Raw genomic sequence first — 20,433 nt, 5'->3', positions numbered from 1 at the left:
AGAAACTTGGATAGCATAAACTGAGATTTTCTTGTGGTCATGCTGGTTAAACACAAACCTACACGGTAATGTTAATGTGCAGTAAACCTACCTAATACTGTTGGTTCATATGCTCAAATGCTACATGATTTAAAAATAGATCACATAGGCACTGATAACCTATTATTTTTCTTCATAGCTGAGAATAATCTGCTGGCTTGGAGATAATTACAGCCCCATCTTTAAACCTGACACTGCGTTCTTTCCACTAGCTACATTTACAAAGCAGCCATGATGGCTCGAGTCACTTTTCAGCATTGTTCTTTTATTTCGAGAAACAGCTATCAAGTTAATATGGTATATCAGGATTAGAAATGCTAGATATTAGGTTTCCGTTTCTTACTGATATTGACTGCATCTGCGGTTCAGAAGGCAGCGGATACGGCTGGAGGGGCCCAGCAGAGGCGGGGAAAAAGCTTTTCATTCAGGTTTTTAGTTAATAATGTGAGAAGACTAGGAAAAAATGCATTGTGAAATACAAAATGGAAATAAGCTATGAAAATAATTGTTACAAAATTTTCATTTTGTAAAAGTAGCGCTCACAAGAAAAACCTTAGTGACCCCCAACATAGCCATTGGTATATTTAAACATTTACACTTAATCTATGTGATTGGTATTGACTGATTTCACTCACGGATGATCGGAATCGGTAGTATAAAACCCTGATCGGGACATCCCTATTGTATAGTAAAGATGTTCGGAGTTCTTTGAATATGCCTATTATTCCCAGGGCAAACAGACGGACGTGTTTGTGAGTTGGAGATACATATATGATAGTGAAATTGCACTGCTATCGATGTGTTCAGGTCAGAAATAATTCATAAAAAGCTTGTCACTCTGTTGATAGAGTTTGTTACTACCATATTTTTGACAACCTTTAAACATCCCTAACCTTAAAGGGATAGTTGATAGTTTTGACATGACGTTGTATGACATGTCCATCAACAGCGACTTACTCCCTCACTTGGTCTCGTTATCCCAGTTCTGGTCAGATTTTGGTGATGACAAATGTAGTTCAGATTAGCTATCAGGGTTATTTAGGTAAAGAGTTTGGCTTCTCAAAACAATATGCGTACAAAAGAGTAATACAAATGCCTCCTTTAAAAAATATCAGACCCACATATCCCTCGACTTTACTTTCTCTGACGTCATATGAATGCGTGCTATCGGTTGTCCTTTGTTGTGTGTGTGTGTGATAAAGATGCATCTGCCGTGACATTGCAGGCATCTTGTTTGCGAGGGTCACAGCCATTTTCATCAAATACACAACAATGGACAGCTGATAGCCTGCATTACTCGTATCATATTATTTTGAGAAGCCAAACCACTTAAAAAAACCAAGAACTAATCAGAACTACATTTGTCATCACGGAAATCTGATGTGAACTGGGGTCACAGATACAAGTGTGGGGTAAGTCACCATTGATGGACTACACTGCTAATGGGAATGTCATACAACTTCATGTCCAAAAATCCCAACTATACCTTGAATAACCAAGGTTACAATAAACGCTAACCACTATACAATGAAAACATATAAATACTGTACACTAAAGTATGTAAGCACTAAAATGTATAGTATGAACTTTTGGGTATACAGATTTTGAGGTACTGTTGTTGTGCAAAGTGGATGGTGGCTTACTGATTTATCAAGCATACGGCTGTTTCTATGTGGCCTCAAGGCTTAAACAACCATCCAACTACATAGACTAAGCTACTCATTACTGCCCACGCTTGGTTTCCTGGATTTTCTAGACCATTGCAATTCATCTTAAATATATGCACCTGCACAGCTTATTTTCTGGAATAGAATGGAAAATGGGCACTGGGCGTCATTGTTAAGGTGATCAGTGGAGTGGATAATTTCTGTTGCAGGGCATGAAGGTAGTAGCAACACCATCAGGTTGGCTTCCCAAGGTCCTAAGTCAGGGGTGTCAAACTCATGCCATGGAGAGCTGAGACATTACAGCAGTAAACTCAAGTAAACTCAATTTACTTGGGGGCCACTGGAGCTCGGGTCTGGGTGAGACTAGCCCGCATCAGGATTTCCCCAAAAAAACCCCCAAAAAAACGCATTTCTTAAAAACAAAAACATTTAAAAAACTTCGCTTTGGTTCCAATTTTCTACAAGAAAAGACATTTTCACATTCCACTGTTCTCAAATATCGTACTTTTTATTTTTCTACACAAAATAAGATGAAAAATAAATAAATAAATTAAGAATAAAGAAAATCAATCAATTAGTAATAAATGAATATAATAATAATAATAATAAAAAAACGGCAAATAATAAAAACTTAAGAAACCACATATATTTGGTGGGTAGACAAATTATTTTTTTCAGATTAAAATGAACAAAGCATTATTAGAGCCCTGTAGACATGACAAAACACGACTATAGTCACATTTATACTTTTTTTATTTACAACATATCGTGCAACTGCAGGGTCTTGAGACACATGCTAACTCGCAACCTAAACGGTAGCCTTCAAGTTATTTCCTTTAAACTTAAATAGCAAAAAACTTACCACTTCCACACGGATAGGGAGGATAACTATTAACAGTTATTTACCTTTAACATGAACATTAATCAAACGTAATATTTTTTTCTGGGTACATGATACCATACAGCATCCATATCAAACTTGCGCGGGCCGCACTAACATTAAACTTTCATATCAAGCCGGGGGCCTCAAACTAGTGTCCGCGTGTTTGAGACCCGTGCATTGCAGGTTTTCTTTCCAATCAGTTTCTCCAGCAGGTGATTTAATTAACAGGTTCTTCCCTCAAACTGATTAAAATCACCTGCTTTAGTGACCGACTGGAAAGAAAACCTGTAGTGTCTCGGCCCTCCGTGTCATGAGTTTGACACCCCTGCCCTAAGTTCTTTTTTTGAACAGAACAAAAAGCCCTCTGACACTGTGCATAGTCTGGCCCCAATGATTCAGATCTCGTCATTCTGAAGAATGCACTCACACGGGGCAAAAAAAATGTGGACGTATCAAGCTGACCGAGTGCAGATCATCTGCCTTCTATCCATCAGTTGCCCTCTTGGCTCAACTTTGTCTCAACTCTGTGGCTGGATTTATACCTAACCACATCAAGAAGTGATGCCAAACCTGCTGATCTCTTTGTTGGACATCTGAAATCTTTATCAGCTCCTCAAAGGGTGCTCTGATGTGTGCTTTTAACATCCCCCTTATGAGTCACTCTGGACCAGGAAAACCGAGGGAGGATTCGAATCCCCCAGTAATGGCTTGTCGCCTATGATGAATAGATTTTGACGTGAGGTCAACTATTAAGTTTTTTGCTCTGTTGTGAACATCAAGAGCACCAGGCGACTGGGATAGTCATCGGCCAGATGCCAGAAACTCCTGTTTTGGCTGAATACAAACCAGAGTACATCTGTTCACCGTCCCCTTCAGGGATGACTAATCGCTAAAAGATGTCCGCGGCACTCCATATTTGCTGTGGGAAAAAAAGTGCCGGAAAACAGGGCATATTTAGAGCAGGTTATTCACACACTTGCAGCTGGAGCAGCATGACGTTCTCCTTTTGACCACAGCTGTCATTTTTCACAGCTTCTCTCCCCAGACATCAGACACCGTAGGGAAGTGGTGTCGTTTTTAAGCCAGTGGAATCCATGTTCCCATGCTCTTTAGCACAATGATTACAAGGTGAATTCAGCAAAAAACGTGCACACACATGTGATGATTACTAACTTTGATTCACAAGATATGCTCGACAGCAAACTGTTGGATGTCTCATAGACTCAACACACCCTGCCATCATCAGCAAGGCTCAGCATAACAATGTGGAGGCATGATGCAACCATGGGTTGTATCACTGCTCTTGATTATATTGCTCGCTAGAATAGAATACCTGTCTTGTGAGGCAATTTACACTCAAATCTCATCATTTCCCATAAGCCTTTGTTAATAGAGGAAATGATTAAGAAGCAAAGCATCTCAAGGAGTGCACTGCTCTTAAACAGCGTTCTTTAATAAGTTTCATACTCGAGTGAGATTTCTCATTTGTTTCCATGGAGAAAGGAAAAGGCAATATGTGTTTGTGTTAGAGAGACAGAGACTAAACAACAATAGAGCAGTAATACACTGAAATGTGTCATCTGAAGCTCACACCTGCACCATTGAGATGCACATAGCGACTACAGTATGAGACACAGTGACAGAACGGGATCTCAGTGAAATATATGGTAGACTTACATCAGCATTTGTCTGCCAATGTGGGTGCTTAAATAAAGCATTTTCTGGAATAGAACCCATATATTTTCAATAGGTGTGAATATACTGTAAGCCCCTTTTTTGAAAAACCTCAATGTTAAAACTGAAGATGATATAATGCAGTTTTAAAAAAAATTCTCAGAGCACAAACTTCCCCAAATAAAAGTACCTAGCGGCTGGTGTTTTTTCATAATCCCAGGAACTTGCTGTGCTGAAAACATCAAACCAAACAGAATATCAGGGTAAATAAATTATACAGTTATACAGAGAAAATTTTCAAGAAAAATGCTACTTAATTCAACATGTATCAAAGGATTTCATCTGTCTTCAGCCCCTTTTGGAACACATACGAACATAGTTTGTGAACTTCCTCTTTTTCGTCTTTGGTAGACTTTTGACAAATATAGTACTTATGCATGTAGCTTTGGTGTATAAGACCAAAAATATATCAGGACAAAGTCGACTGGGCTGAAACGATAAAATACCGTTTTGACCTGAAAACGTTTTTTAACGTTCAGAACCGTAACATCGGTGGGACGACCGACAGCTGTAGAATTTTATAACCTAATGTCAATATTAAATATGTTTAGGTTTCTTTATTTCTGAACTAGTTAATTTTACTTTGAATGGGTTTGTTTTCCTGCTTTTCACTGTGTACGCATTAACAAATGATACACATCTCCTAGTTCAATGAACCAATCAGCTCCGTCCTTTCTTGGCTATGCATTGATTTATAAATAAAAGTGATACTAACGCTATTAGCGCTATAAATCAACACAAAACACAAGCATATTGTTCCATTTTGTGTTTTTATGGTATGCTCTCAGTAGCACAATCCAGATATTTGAAGGTCTTTCCAAAAAGATATAATTACTTTTCTTGGTAATGCTTTAAATTTATGAAGTAGTAATTCCATTACTATTTTTATTTATTTTCAGGGAAAGAAGATAGTTTTAACGAATGACTTTTTTCAAGTCATTTAACACCGATTTGTCTGCTTCCCCATAATCCCGACAATAGGCTGCTTATTTGTGCACTGTGCAGCTGTACAGGCTCTCAGGGTTGACGTCACCTTACAACCTAGCTTGCTTGTGTGTTTATATCAGTGCGGACTTTGCTCTTGGGCTGAAAATGCGTGCAATTTAATTACCTTGGCAGGCTGGGGCAATCAGTGCTCTGACCTCCATAGTGAATAAATCATTGACACTCCACCCTCACCACAAAGAAAGGGACATTTTTCCTGTAAACACACAAAAAGTTGTCATTATTATTATCATATTTTTTTTACATTTTGTACAAGTTTTGTGTTAGTCAAAATGATGAAAAGAAAGAAATTAGGAATTATTCACTTATCTCCCTCCTCCATCTCACTTTATAAGGAACTTCCTGTGAGTGATGACATCGAGATGCAGAAAGACAGCACTTCGTTCACGTAGCCCACTATTTGCTGCAATACATAGTAAGTACCAAACTGTGTCTTTTTGATTTTACACTAAAAAAATGCAATGCACACTCCCTTCTTCCTTCCGAGGAATCCCAAAAATGTCGAAAGGCCCATTACAGGTCCATCAATGTAATGATAAGCCTGCAGGATTTAAGGGAGGCCCTCTTGTGCCCAAGCTCTAAAGCACAAAGAGCGCTCTCTGTTCCCTCCACACAAACACACACCTCTCCTTTTTCCAGTATTGATTCAGCACATGAGGTGATTGTCGCTATTGTTGCTTGTGTTTGGTTAGCCTGCGTGTCACTGTGCAGGTTTGCTTAGCCTGCTTTAGTAGGGTACATAGTTAATAAACCACTACTTTACTGCTAAATAGGCTTCATGAATGTACTATATGCTGAGCATTACGGTACAGTACACCTGTACAAGATCACAAATGTAGTCATGTTGCTAAGTGTGAACATTTGTCACAACTGTGTTCCCTGTTCTGTTTTTCCTCTGACGACTACATCACACGGTGGCGCTGCTATTAAAACACAAAAGTTGAATTGACTTGAAATTTCTCACACAGCTCAATGCACTCAAAGCTGTAACTTTTGGGTGTTTAGTTGACTCGTCAAGAAACTGGTACTTTTGTATTATTATTCATTCATTAATTTTCTACTGCTTTTCCTCACGATGGTCACGGGGGTGCTGGAGCCTATCCCAGCTGTCTTCGGGCGAGAGGCGGGGTACACCCTGGACTGGTCGCCAGCCAATCACAGGGCACATATAGACAAACAACCATTCACACTCACATTCATACCTATGGACAATTTGGAGTCGCCAATTAACCTAGCATGTTTTTGGAATGTGGGAGGAAACCGGAGTACCCGGAGAAAACCCACGCATGCACGGGGAGAACATGCAAACTCCACACAGAGATGCCCAAGGGTGGAATTGAACCCTGGTCTCCCAGCTGTGAGGTCTGCGCGCTAACCACTCGAACGCTGATTATAAAACAACGAATCCATGCACATTTGCAGATTTTTGTTCCCTGTGACTCCAATTTTATCTGTTTATGAATCATCTTATAGTATATTAATATTAATTAGTGGAGAATACCTGTACAATTAAAATGTAAAGTGTGTGAGGCATATTTCGGGTTTAAACCTGGATTGTCAATTGAAGAGAGAATTGGACAGTCCCTTTTGTTGCAAATGATCCGAAATCAGAGGAGAATGTCAACATCAAGCTAGCAGGTGGATTTAGAGGGGGATATACGTATGTATCATAGCATGTCTTCCAAAGCATTTTGAGTCATTTAAACCATGGTGTGTCCTAATGTTTTCACAATGCTGAATTTAGTTACAAAACTGCCCTGCACAGAGGTTGTGTAACAGAACAGGTAGAAATAATATTCAGAACCCCTCACACCATAACACAGTACACAAAAATACAGTACATGTAGAGATTCATTCAAACAGGAGCTGCTTCATAGGACAAAAATGCTCAGGGCAATCTGATAAGCTTGCAGAAAAAAAACAAAACAAAACAAAGCAATGTGGGCTTGGTGTGGCTGGCAGCAGACTGCATGTGTGTGTGCTTTTGTGGTTGCTTTCTGTGTTGCTGGTGCAGCCATGTTGGAGGGAAAATGTGGTACAAGTGCAAGAAGCATGCCAGGCTTTGTTCCTACTAGAGTTTGTTGATAAATGTCCCAGAAGGTAAAAGTAAGTCAAGTGTAGTTGTAATGGAGTTTTTGAGTGGAAGACTGCAGGTTTATATTTGATCATCTGTATAATCTACTGGCCTAAAAGGTCATCTGTTTAGGTCAACGTTTACACAAATTCCAGAACGAATAAGCAATGTGAGTGACACAAAAACTGGTAGATTAAAAATAAAAGGATCGCCACTCTTCATTACTAATGTGCCGACAACCTTTGATAATTTATGTTTGTTTTGATATGACACATAGTATAAGGACAGGCGGCACGGTGGACGAGTGGTTAGCGCGCAGACCTCACAGCTAGGAGACCAGGGTTCAATTCCATCTTCGGCCATCTTTGTGTGGAGTTTGCATGTTCTCCCCGTGCATGCGTGGGTTTTTTCCGGGTACTCCGGTTTCCTCCCACATTCCAAAAACATGCTAGGTTAATTGGCCACTCCAAATTGTCCATAGGTATGAATGTGAGTGTGAATGGTTGTTTGTCTATATGTGCCCTGTGATTGGCTGGCGACCAGTCTGGGGTGTACCCCGCCTCTCACCCGAAGACAGCTGGGATAGGCTCCAGCACCCCCGCAATCCTCGTGAGGAAAAAGCGATAGAAAATTAATGAATGAATGGATGACATAGTGTAAGGTGGATAAAAAGAATACAAAACGTGTGTACTCACACAAGGCCAATCACACATAAGGTTCGTCATAAAATGACTAATATGAATGCTCCTCGCAAGTTCTTAATGATAATCAACACATTTCACAATAGAAATAAATACAATGACTCAAAAAACAACCACAGCTACATTTGCGTTCCTTTTAATTTAAATTGTCAATTAGATTGCAACGTTAGAGGTGATAGACCAAGAAAGCAAGTCATTACCTATATGTGCACACTTCAGTACTTTACACTTAGCATTTGTAAGTAGTGTAAGTTCCGTCCAAATAAAAGTAGGCCGATGCAAAATGCAAAATTATACAGTGCACCGAGTGCAATCTTGACTACGTAGCGGAAGCTCAGGGACCAGTTCGAGTGGTTGTGATTCAGGATGCAGATAAACACTGTGATCATCGTTTCTGGTATGTATGTAATGGACAGTAATGGATTTAGGTCTACATCACACATCCAAATTTGTGCCCTGTAGTGCTGAAGTGTGGGTGCAAGACTGCACAGATTGAAACTTTGGCCTAATTTTGGTGAGAATGTGGGTGAACACAAAATGGTAACCTCATAAACCTGTACTGCCCCTTATCATAAAGCGCCTCATTTGCCCCATGGATTGAAATCCTACAAAAAATACTACAATTACAAAGATGACTTGAGACACTGCATAATTTGTCTTGCGAGATAGTGCTCCTGTCCGTGCAACTTTGCAAGCGTGCATGCATAAACACACACACACACACACACACACACACACACACACACACACACAAAGATGCGTATGCCTTTAAATGGGCGGATCCAGGGCGTCTCTGTCTTGGTGCTTGTGCAGCCTATAAACCAGCTCTCTTCCATTCAGCACTTTATCTCACGTTGTAAAATAGGGGATCGTCAGCCTCATCGAAGGCAGTTTGATGGCTCCCAAGAATCGATAGATCCACATCACGGAATCATTGTTTTTGGAAAGCCCTAAAGGACTTTTGTTTTTACGCTTCGGGAGGGTTGCGGTTTCTTTTTGGTGAGTCGTGGAGAAATGTGTGGGACTTGTTTGTCTCACCCTTGTATGTATGTATGTATATGTATATATATATGTATATGTGTGGCAAACAACATGCGTATAGGGGATATGTTCTTTATTTTGGACGTTGGACGCCGGCCTACAAAAATACAATGTATAATAGAATAATCGTGTTCATCTACAGCTACTGTATTTACTTTACCGTGGGTACAGTTTAACTGATGCAAGCCTCTTTTTTTTTATTATGTTTGACCCACAAACGCATCATCTTTAAGTGTTTCCAAATCTCAAATTGTGTATGTGTGTGTGCGCACGCGCCTGTGTGTGTGTGTGTGTGTGTGTGTGTGTGTGTGTGTGTGCGGCGTGGCGTGACTCAGCCCGGATGCTAGAGGGCTTTTTAGCCATGATTGTTCAATCTTGTAAGGTGAGGGGGTGTGCGCACTGCTTGCTTGCTTGCCGCACAGGTAAAGCGGGTATGGTTGCTTGGAAACCGCTGCAGGGGTGTCGTGAAGCGGGGGCGGCAACTCTCTTCTCTTCTCTTCACTTCTTTTGGAAGCAAGGCTTTCAATTGTCATCACAAGAGCTAATTTTGCACCCGTGCAGCCATGTACGTCTATTATTGTACACCCATAACAACTTTTTTTTTGTGGGGGGGTGGGGGGTACCTAGGCTTGTCACTCAAATGACTTGTTTTTGTTGCCTGTTAAAGTCATGCATGTCCAATAATAAGCAATGCAAGTGAATACATTTAGGACTGGAAACGTTATATTGGATTGGAGTTCAATAATTAGCCACACAAACTGATGATTTCGACACCATATACCCAATGGACCATACCAAGTGTACCTTGGAGTCCAATAAATAGGATTATGGGGTGCTACGTTTGTCTATATTGTACCTAAAGGGTGCACTCTATTTCTTGAATATGTATTATATATTTTTGGTGCTGGAGAAGATGAATGATTAGCCTCTTATGTTCAAGCTAAACAAACTAAATAATGAAATTTAATAAGAGAAAAAAACATATTTTCTCATCATACACCCTTTTAACCCCAGAAAAATCACATTGGAACTGAATACTCAGTATAGATTGTACCTAAAGAAAGACACTCTTACATTGTTACATTGAGATTAGAATACTATATTGTAGACCCGGACCTCTATAAATCCCATTTCCAGATATTGTACCCCTTTGACCCAGGAAATGTTTCACTGGAATCGAACATATAGCCTTAAATGGTCGTAGATGATCGTTTATTTTATGTAGACGGACACTTCTCTTTCCGTAAAATGTGCCATTTTTACCCCGGGAATGTTACACTGGAATTTAAGATTTAATCTTAATGCCTGGTAGATTATACCAAGAGATACACAAAAAACATAAACAGACTCTTATTGTACTTTGGTGACTAGTCAACATTGTAGACTGTCTTAAGACCATAGACAGCTGGAATAGGCTCTAGATCCCTACAACCCTGAACAGATGGTGGTATCCTCAATTAATGATGTCGTTTACATGTCCTAAAAGACTAACTTGTTGTTACAGTGTTTTATTCACGTGTTAATTGATGCCAAAAGATAAGATAATGAGTTTTGTACATTTGGAAGTGAGCCCCGAAAGAAGTTTTGGATGGTTCTGCAAGCTCAGTTCAACACAGAGTTCTACTGATATTGAGGCTATCTGGACTTCCTTATATGGGCTGCAGATTTCCTGCACTAAATGTGGACCTCCATATCTGGAAGTCCTTGGGAGCGGTTGGAAGTGTGACCAATAACAGCGGAGTGGGCGTACCTCGAAAAAAGAAGATCTAGAAAGCTTTCTGTGTGGGTTATTGTGTGTAGCTGCTCTACAGTAGTCCACAACTCGTTACAAAGAGCAGAAAATGAGCCTAATAGGTCCCCTTTAACCAAGTACTATTTTAGTACTGGGGTGGGGGAAGCGACCATTTCTCAACCATGAACCTTTTGGTTCCCGGGGTGCGATATTGTACTTTAGATTGTACATAGTGATCCCAAACTGTGATCCGACGCCCAGGATTGACCCAAAACTCTGAATGGTCTTGTGACACAAACTCAATCCTTAGTAACACTGTAAGAAATACTGTTTTTAATATGGAATAGTATTGACACTCAAAAACAGCAGAATAAACCACCATGTAAAGACAAAATAATGACTCTAACTGTGGACACTTGCTCTACCCTTGGACTAAGGTTTCTTGTAATTTTAGGTCAATTTCTAATGTGTTTGACTACAAAACTATTCATATTTGGGATATTTGGAAAGTACGTGGTGCAGATTTGTGTAGATTGTACCTCATATGAATGTTCAGAACCCCAATTTCCAGACTGTACTCTTTGGTCCTGGAAAAAGTTATAATGTAGTCCTTAAGAGGTGCTGAGAGGGACACAAATATATTCCTAGAACCTCTATTTTTTGGTGGAGTCCAGGAATCATCCCTGTTTAAAAAAAACAACAACTGTAGGATAGATTGTATGGAGGACACAAGAGCCTCTGTTTTTGATGATATAGCTTTTTCGGCCCTGGAAAAGGTACATTGGAGCCTTATAGGTCCTAGTACCAAGTGGGACACCAATTGACTCTCTCTCAAGTCCTTTTTGTTGACTATAAAAAGAGCCCCATTCTCTGACCAAATGATGTGAATAAAGTGGTTTCCATGCTCCGACTGGGCCACGCATCGTTTGTTTTAATCCCGCTGCCTGTAAGTGCTCCGATGGTGGCGTGCCAGGATGAACTGTCTTTGCACCTGTTGCAAGAGGAAGCACAGGCCCCCCAGGGGGTTCATTATCAAGGATCATATTGCTTCCAGTCCCCCCTCCCACCCCACCGCTGTGTCCTGCCGAACCGAGTCGACAAACCCACGGGTTGGCATGCATCTTGCCCTCCGGCTGATGCCCCCGTGCTTCCTGTTGTTTTAGGGCTTTGTTTCCTAGCAGCTGTCAGAGCAGCACATAAATATTGCTCACGGGGAGACAAGGAATTAGGGAGAGACTGCTGACCATTACCCCACCGATTTGTGAAATGTGCGAACAGGTTAATCCACTCACATCACATCTCTATATTTACCTGCAGTCGATTTGTAACCCCAGTAAAGCATAAAAAAATAAATAAATTGTGGCTCGCTCGGGTGTCTTTCCCCCCCTGCTGAATATGTAGACATGGTTTACTCAGGCTTGACACATACTTGGAATGACACAAACATTCAGGTCATTTGACATGAGGAGTTGTTGCAACATCAGGTGCCGCTCTGGGAAGAGGAGGATCCCCTTCCTATGCACGGATTGCAGTAACGCAAACGGTCGACTCATTGCAGGTCCTTTTTTGTTGCAGGAAAAGTAGTCAGGTAGAATATATTTGTAAAACCTCATATTATAGTATTTCCAAACATTTTTAATACGTCTCAGAGGTCCGTTGTCCAAAATGTAGCCTTGATTCTGCTTGATGTTTACTTATGTTTAATGCCATTGAGTAGTGTTATGTCCAATGTAATATATGCAATATATCACACACAGCAATGTAACATTAAGTGGGACAAGAGGACACAAACTTTAGCAACACTAGCATAGCTATGTCAGCTACAATGCTAATCTTATTACCTCATTTTTAGCAGCCACATCATGCTAGGTTAGCCTATTTGCTGAAGAAAATACTGACTGGTTGACTGATAGCTCCAAGCTGTATTTTAAGATGTGTAGTGAAGCCTGCCTTTTAATTTTTTATTATTATTATTCATTATTATTTATTTAATATTATTTATTTATTTATTCATTATTAATTTTATTATTATTTATTATTAGTTTAATTATTATTTATTTATTTTATTTATTATTAATTTTATTATTATTTATTTATTTTATTTATTATTAATTTTATTATTATTTATTTTTTAACTATATGCTCCATGAAGTATACACAATGTGAACTCATCTAGCTCACTGCGGTTCAAAGGCAGGTTTTTCCTTCATGTTATGAAATCCTGCAACTTTACGCATATTATTACATACAGCTGATATTTCTTCCGTTTGTTTTCATACAGGTACACTGGCAGCAGTGTGGCAGCCAGCTGTCCCCCATCTGAGTGTTTTCTGGCTTTGATGCGACCCGAGTGTGCCTGGAGCATGTCCACAGTGGGCCTGACTGCCCAGGAGACATATTTTCCCGTAGAACACCCCTTCCTGCGGGGCGGGTCCTGTCGTCACAGCATGGATGGATTCAAACCATCATGGAGCCATCGCCATGACCTGGAGAAGTAAGTGCACAGATTTTACTGATCTGAAATCATTGCAGGGTTTCATGTGAGTGGTAGTAATGTGTTTTCAATCCTTGACAGCTTCTACTTCAGTCTGAAATCTGCACACACAGATAACAGAGCTCATGGCCAACAGAAGGGTCCGGCAACTCTAAGTTACGAGAGTAAGTGTTGGGGGGGGAGACAAAGGCTGCATTGTTTTTATTCAGTATTTGCTCCACAAGGGGGAAAAAAGGGATTTTTAAGGGTCACAGATTTCACCAAAATGGAGCAAAGTTGTCAATTAAATTGGTGCTAAGCAATACAATAATGTAAACTTCCATGCAACTAAACATTCACAATCTTATTTTGTATGGAACGCAATGCAATGTCAATGCAAGGCTCTGCCATACTTGCTACTCTTTACTTACCAAATGGCTGATATGGACATTAAAATATACATACATTAAAACACAAGGGTTTTTTTTAAGCCTGTCAAAGATCCTCTATATTAGTGGTTCCCAAACTTTCTGAGCCCACTGACTATGGACACTTGGCAGAGTGGGCAGATCTTATTGCATTTTCTAATATAAAAATCTAATGCTCCTGTTATTTATTAATGTATATAACAAAGAAAGGAAGAAAATCAATGCTGGGTACAATAATAGTGTGGAATGACAGCATCTTCAATGCTATTGTGAAAAGTTCTGCATAGTTTTTTTTTTCATTTTAATCTGAAAAGACAAAAATCACTTTGACTTCTCCCCAGTGGATTGACTCATTAACATGGAAGCCATTCCATTGGACCGTCCCATTTTCATGGGTAACTACCGTATTTTGCCCTTTTATCCCGGTACCCTACTGTCTTAATATTTTCTCTTGTTTTAACTTTAATGAAAAATTTAAATCTTCTCTGGTTCTGCCAGATCAGCAGTAACATCAGGCCTTCAAAATAAGAGTGACACGTTTGCACCACAGTCGTACAGTCTGGCTTTTACCACCTTTCCCCCACCTGCCCCACAACCCCACGCCCCTTCTCAAAAAATGTTCTTGTGGAAGATAAGCATTTCCCTAATTTTTTATTAAGACTTAATGATCAATAGGTGTAAATGTAAAAATACAAACATGTCACAATATGAAAAATTTCAAGAAATCAAAATTCTCCTGTTTGATTTTCCGTTTGGCATCTCTGTGTGGAGTTTGCATTTCCACCTGTGCATGCATGGGTTTTCTCCGGGTACTCCGGTTTCCTCCCACTTTCCAAAAACATGCTAGGTTAATTGGCGACTCCAAACTGTCCATAGGTATGAATGTGAGTGTGAATGGTTGTTTGTCTATATGTGCCCTGTGATTGGCTGGCAATCAGTCCGGGGTGTACCCCGCCTCTTACCCGAAAACAGCTGGGATAGGCTCCAGCATACCCCGCGACCCTAGTGAGAATAAGCGGCATATAAAATGGATGCTTGGAAAAATTCTCCCATTTGTCTGAGCAACACATTGGGGTACTGCAGTGACATCAGCCTCCCTTTTTGCTTTTGGCTCCGGGTCTTCTAGCTCCCTCTCGTAGAGAGAAGCAGCATTGCAGCATCACTTTTGATGCTTTCTATGCTCTCCTCCAATGAAATGGTTTTCTCAAGTAAATGCATATAAATCCTGTATTGATATGTTTCTATATTTCTGAGGTATGACATTTGAGTGTTAGTGACTGTGTGATGAGTTTAATGTTGTTTGTAAGATGAAACTGGTGGGTCAGATCTGGATATTGAGTGACGGCCTTCTGCAGTTTTCAATTGGTTGGCTTGTCATGAGTTTGTCATGAAATCCAGAGCTGTTTTAAAATGTATTTATTTATAATTGTGCTGTCTTGTACTGAAGAGTTTAACTTTTTTTTTTTTACACTTGCCTTTAGCTAAAGGTGGCAGCCAAAATATTCAAAACTTGTGGCTCCATTGAATATTCAGTTTTAAATGTCAAATGGTATTACTATGGTATGTTTACAGTCAATGGCATTTGTAATATTGTGGTTATATTTATGTGTACAGTTCTGAAGGAGTGGGCTGTCCTGAAGTTGTTTTTGTGTGTAAACTAACTTCCACTCTGAGAAAATTACACATAAAACATGTACACATTTTTAATCTTTGCATTACAGCATTATACATCTTTGAGGATATGTATGTTACATGCATACTTGCATGTATTTTGAGGCACTGTAAACACAACCCGCAGGGGGCGCCACAAATGTCATGAGGAACATTCATTTTCTACCGCTTTTTCCTCACGAGGGTCACGGTGGGTGCTGGAGCCTATCCCAGCTGTCTTCGGGCGAGAGGCGGGCTACACCACGGACTGGTGGCCAGCCAATCACAGGGCATATATAGACAAACAACCATTCACACTCACATTCATACCTATGGACAATTTGGAGTCGCCAATTAACCTAGCATGTTTTTGGAATGTGGGAGGAAACCGGAGTACCCGTAGAAAACCCACGCAAATGCACGGGGAGAACATGGAAACTCCACACAGAGATGGCCGAGGGTTTAACTGAACCCCGGTCTCCTTAGCTGCGAGGTCTGCGCGCTAACCACTCGACCGCCGTGCCGCAAAACTACAACCACAATTATAAAAATATTGTTCATCAAAAGTGAGAATTTATTAATGCAGCTATTTGACTGATGTTTTTATATTGTGAGAAGACCTTTAAAAATGCTAACATCTGCTTGTGGTTCTTCTTCTAGGGCACAAACACAGTTCCAGCACACTGAAATTACCTCCCAAGAAGCCCCGGCCTTCCCACCTTTCCCTAACTTGTGCGGCTGAACCCTCCACCCCCAGTCCGGCCGATGACGACCAGGTGGTCCCCTCATTCCAAAGGCTCTCCATGTGTAGCAGTCCGCCGCAGACCCCCGGAAGGTGCTCCAAGCCATTGCCCCCCATCCCCTTGCGTAGGGATATGTCATCCGAGCAGGTAATGGACAACGAGGTGGAGTTCTTTAACAGTGCGGACGAGAGCTGCTGCCTGGTGTCTCAACAGTATTCCAAACCTTTTCGTCATGGGGCTTTCAGTCGAAGGAGCTTCAGAGACTGCGGGCAGGTCAACCATGCTTACTACGACGGACCCTTAGCACCGCAAAGCCCGAAGCCCCATCAGCAACAGCATCAGCAGCAGCACCCTGCACATCCGCCGCAACAGGAAGTGAGTCCAGAGCAGCCAACGGTTTGTCAGAGAGCACTGGAAAAAAGTCAGAGGAAACTCCGGCGCTCCCTCTCGGGACCAGCCGGATGTTTTAACAAACCCTCTCAGCTCCGCCTTGCCTGCCACAGTCGCTACGCCCACAACACGGACAGGTCGGAGGTTCCTCCACCCGTCCCGCCACGGACAATTAAGACGGCAGACTCTCGCCGCTGGTCAGCGGAAGTGTCGTCCGGAGCGTACAGCGACGAAGACAGACCGCCCAAGCTGCCCCCGAGGGAGCCCATGTCCCTGTGCAGCTCTCGCACCCCCAGCCCCAAGAGCCTCCCCAAGTACCACAATGGCATCTTGCCCCCGACGCAAAGCTTTGCACCGGACCCCAAATTCGTCAGTCGGGGTTTACAGAGACAGAACAGCGAGGGTTCCCCTTGCATCCTGCCTATCGTGGATAATCAGGGGCACCAGGCCAGCCACACCCACTACTACCTTCTGCCTTATCGGCCCACTTTTATGGACTCCCCTTCTGTGGAAAAGCTGCTGTTGGACTTGGAAAGCCCGTCCGCTCGCGACACGAATGTATCGGACTCGGAGTGGGACTTCCGCACTGGAAGGAAAGCACCCGTGGATCTAGTTTGAACCGCTGCTGTTTTACTTTGAAGCCGTTATGTATTGTATAACAGCGGGGTACCAGGGTATCCGGTTACTTGCTAACGTGCTAACGGTGGGCACCATCACTACATGTTGATTTTCGGCCTTCAAACTTGTGTGAAATGTGAAAGGTGCAAGCGGGCCTTGAACCTCTCATATTCAGTGTTTTAGCGTATGGAAGGGTTAGGATGTTCAGTATGACGTGTCGGGGATTTTGTTTTATTTTATTTTTAAAAAAAGCTGCTTTTGTATCTCATCAGGGACACAAGGTCCACAATGTGACGTTTAATCCGTCGGGTAAGGATGGGCATGATCAGTGACTGGTGATTGGACTAAAGCAATTGGGGTAAAAAATGGAGTACACTGCTTAGCAACCAGTAGAGGTGCTGGGAGTTCAGTCTAAGTAATGTGCTCAATAAGACCATTAAGAACATTCACTCATCCCAGTAACAGGATAAATAATACATAGTTATCTTCAAGAAAATGTAGCTCAATGCCCATCCCTGAAACGGGAACATTTATAGGGTCAAATGAAGGATTCTAACACACATGTACAACGCCATACTATATATTTGTTTATAGGGCCATTCTGTTTATGCATTGGAATGCCAAGTGCAGCTCCTTTCACACAGATATCCCATCAAATGGATGCATCAGAGCCACAAAACTATAGCAATACTATCAATTAGAACATAACAGGGGCGGCACGGTGGTCGAGTGGTTTAGCGTGCAGACCTCACAGCTAGGAGACCAGGGTTCAATTCCACCCTCGGCCATCTCTGTGTGGAGTTTGCATGTTCTCCCCCGTGCATGCGTGGGTTTTCTCCGGGTACTCCGGTTTCCTCCCACATTCCAAAACACATGCTAGGTTAATTAGCGACTCCAAATTGTCCATAGGTATGAATGTGAGTGTGAATGGTTGTTTGTCTATATGTGCCCTGTGATTGGCTGGCGACCAGTCCAGGGTGTACCCTGCGTCTCGCACCGAAGACAGCTGGGATAGGCTCCAGCACCCCCGCGACCCTTGTGAGGAAAAAGCGGTAGAAAATGAACGAATGAATGAATGAGATCATAACGGGGTACAAGAAGCCTCTGACACTACCTCCGAAGGAAAATTTGGCGTATTGAATCCGTAGCAGGAGATCCTGCAGGCGGGATTTGTACGCATTTTTGTATGTAATGTTTTTGTCAGAAGGGGACGTTCCTGTCAACACAACAGGATTGGCGAAGAGTTACACAGTTGTCCCGCCTGTGTTCTGACGTACGTCTGATGGCAGAATAATGACTTGGGGCGCCTTTAGTCTTCCTGTTCTGTTGACATTTATAGAGAACAGTAGCCTGGAAAAGCTTTTACAAGCTGTGTGAAAGGCTCAAGAGATACCCTGCTGTCAAAACAGGATATTTTTGCAACTGGGGTACGCTTTCACACAGCATTCCACAATAAATTACACAATGTCTGTGAGGTTCTGTATGAAATACTTATCAGACACAACAGGCATCCACTATTGTTGTCCTGGCTCTGTTACGGCTCTCATACTAACCTCCGATATGGGGAGAATTGTCAGGGTAACTCCTGCATTGAGATGCGCTTTCACACAGCTACACGCCATCTTGGAATGATGTCCTTGACGGACAGCGGCAATATTTTTTAAGATTCGTAAGTATCTTGCCTTTCCGGTATCCGCTATTTAAACAATCGTGGTCCTGGTTCGGAATACAGAATGACCGAAGCTAACCTGCAAAAAGGTGTAAAAGGGGCTAGGGATCTCTTCAAATTGAGAGCCGTAACAGAAGATCAGGCTTTTTACACAGAACCTATAATAAAAAAAACAGGATATCTGCCAGACTGTGCACTTTCACACAGCCACACGCCATCTTGTAATGGGATACCGTAATGTATAAAATCCTTGACGGACAGCGGCAATATTTTTTAAGATTCATAAGTATCTCGCCTTTCTGGTATCCGCTATTTAAACAATCGTGGTCCTGGCTCGGAATACAGGAATTCTGTATTCTCTTCAAATTGAGAGCCATAACAGAAGATCAGGCTTTTTACACAGAACCTATAATTAAAAAAAACCCAGGATATCTGCCAGACTGTGCGCTTTCACACAGCAGCACACAGCTTCCTGGCTCTGATGCTACCACACCAAAACCGGCTAATCATTGAGGACTGTTTATAGAGAAATAAAAAAGCCAGCTGCGTGAAAGGGGTTATGTTGTGTGTGGTGACCGTATTTGTTACTTATGTGTGTGTGTGTGTGTGTGTAGGTGACCTGAGTGAATGCGTTCTTACTGAAATTTGTAATATTGTGGTCAAGCTGTGAAGTACTACCTCCCTCCAATATCCAATCCTCTATTTCACGTAGTCCACCTTCTCTTCTGTTCTGTCATGTTGTGTGCATGCATGGTCTTAAAGCCACACATGCAGAGAGCTGTCACACAGACTTTCCTGTTCTCATACATTCCTGCCTTACATGATTGCAGTGGGTGTGGTCTGACAGACTTTGGCTGCTGGCAGCCTAGAAAAAAAAGATATATATTTTTTGTATTTTATTATTATTATAGTTGTTGGTCAGCCAAGAGACATGTTGTAAATGTAGCACACGTGTTGAAGTTCACTTTGGGCTCACTAAAGGTCAATTGAAGTATACTTTTTTTTAATGTTCTTTCCTGCTCTGACTTAAAAAGTCCAACAACGATAATGTTTACATCATACACTGGTACTATTTAATCTTAACGGTATTGAAATGTCTTATTATAGGACAAAGAAGTGAAGATGAGTTTAAAAATAATAATAATAATGATCTCTGCTGTGGTGAAGATATGCACTGGGAGAGTGTAGTATGCTGTGTACAGTATTTAACGATTCCATTTGTAGTCTTTTTTTTTTCAAAAAAATAAACTTTATTTATGAATTTTGTGGCTGGAGTGTGTTAAAGTCAAGTCTGCTTGGACTGTTTCAACACACACACACACACACACACACACACACACACACACCCTGCTGTGTGTTATTGTGACTGGCCTCCATCCAGAGAGTGACTGACAATGGTGGACTGACAGGTGCACAGCTGCCTTGTCTTTCACTTCCTGGTTCACGCCCCTTCTTCACCACTACACACACACACACACACACACATACACACAGGTTGTGTGCAGATGTACACAATAAAAGGTTGGGCACGCAGCCCAAAACCACATTGGAAATGGAATAAATCATCAGTAAAATAAAACATGCAC

At 41.5% G+C, this 20,433-nt stretch overlaps 1 protein-coding gene across 1 annotated transcript; it reads left to right on the top strand.

Moving 5' to 3' along the window:
* The first annotated feature begins 8,933 nt into the window (after window positions 1–8,933).
* Window positions 8,934–19,991, top strand: errfi1a (ERBB receptor feedback inhibitor 1a). The gene is made up of 4 exons (XM_058055182.2): window positions 8,934–9,102; window positions 13,158–13,370; window positions 13,452–13,534; window positions 16,088–19,991. The coding sequence occupies exons 2-4, from the start codon at window positions 13,216–13,218 to the stop codon at window positions 17,176–17,178; spliced, it is 1,329 nt and encodes a 442-aa protein (XP_057911165.2). The 5' UTR covers window positions 8,934–9,102; window positions 13,158–13,215; the 3' UTR covers window positions 17,179–19,991.
* Window positions 19,992–20,433: the final 442 nt, after the last annotated feature.

This window comes from Doryrhamphus excisus, linkage group LG18 (assembly GCF_037039965.1).
Source record: "Doryrhamphus excisus strain RoL-2023G ecotype Guam linkage group LG18, RoL_Dexc_Guam_v1.1, whole genome shotgun sequence".
Lineage (NCBI taxonomy): Eukaryota > Metazoa > Chordata > Actinopteri > Syngnathiformes > Syngnathidae > Doryrhamphus > Doryrhamphus excisus.
The sequence above is the reverse complement of the archived record's forward strand: the minus strand, read 5'-3'. Positions and strand labels throughout refer to the sequence as shown.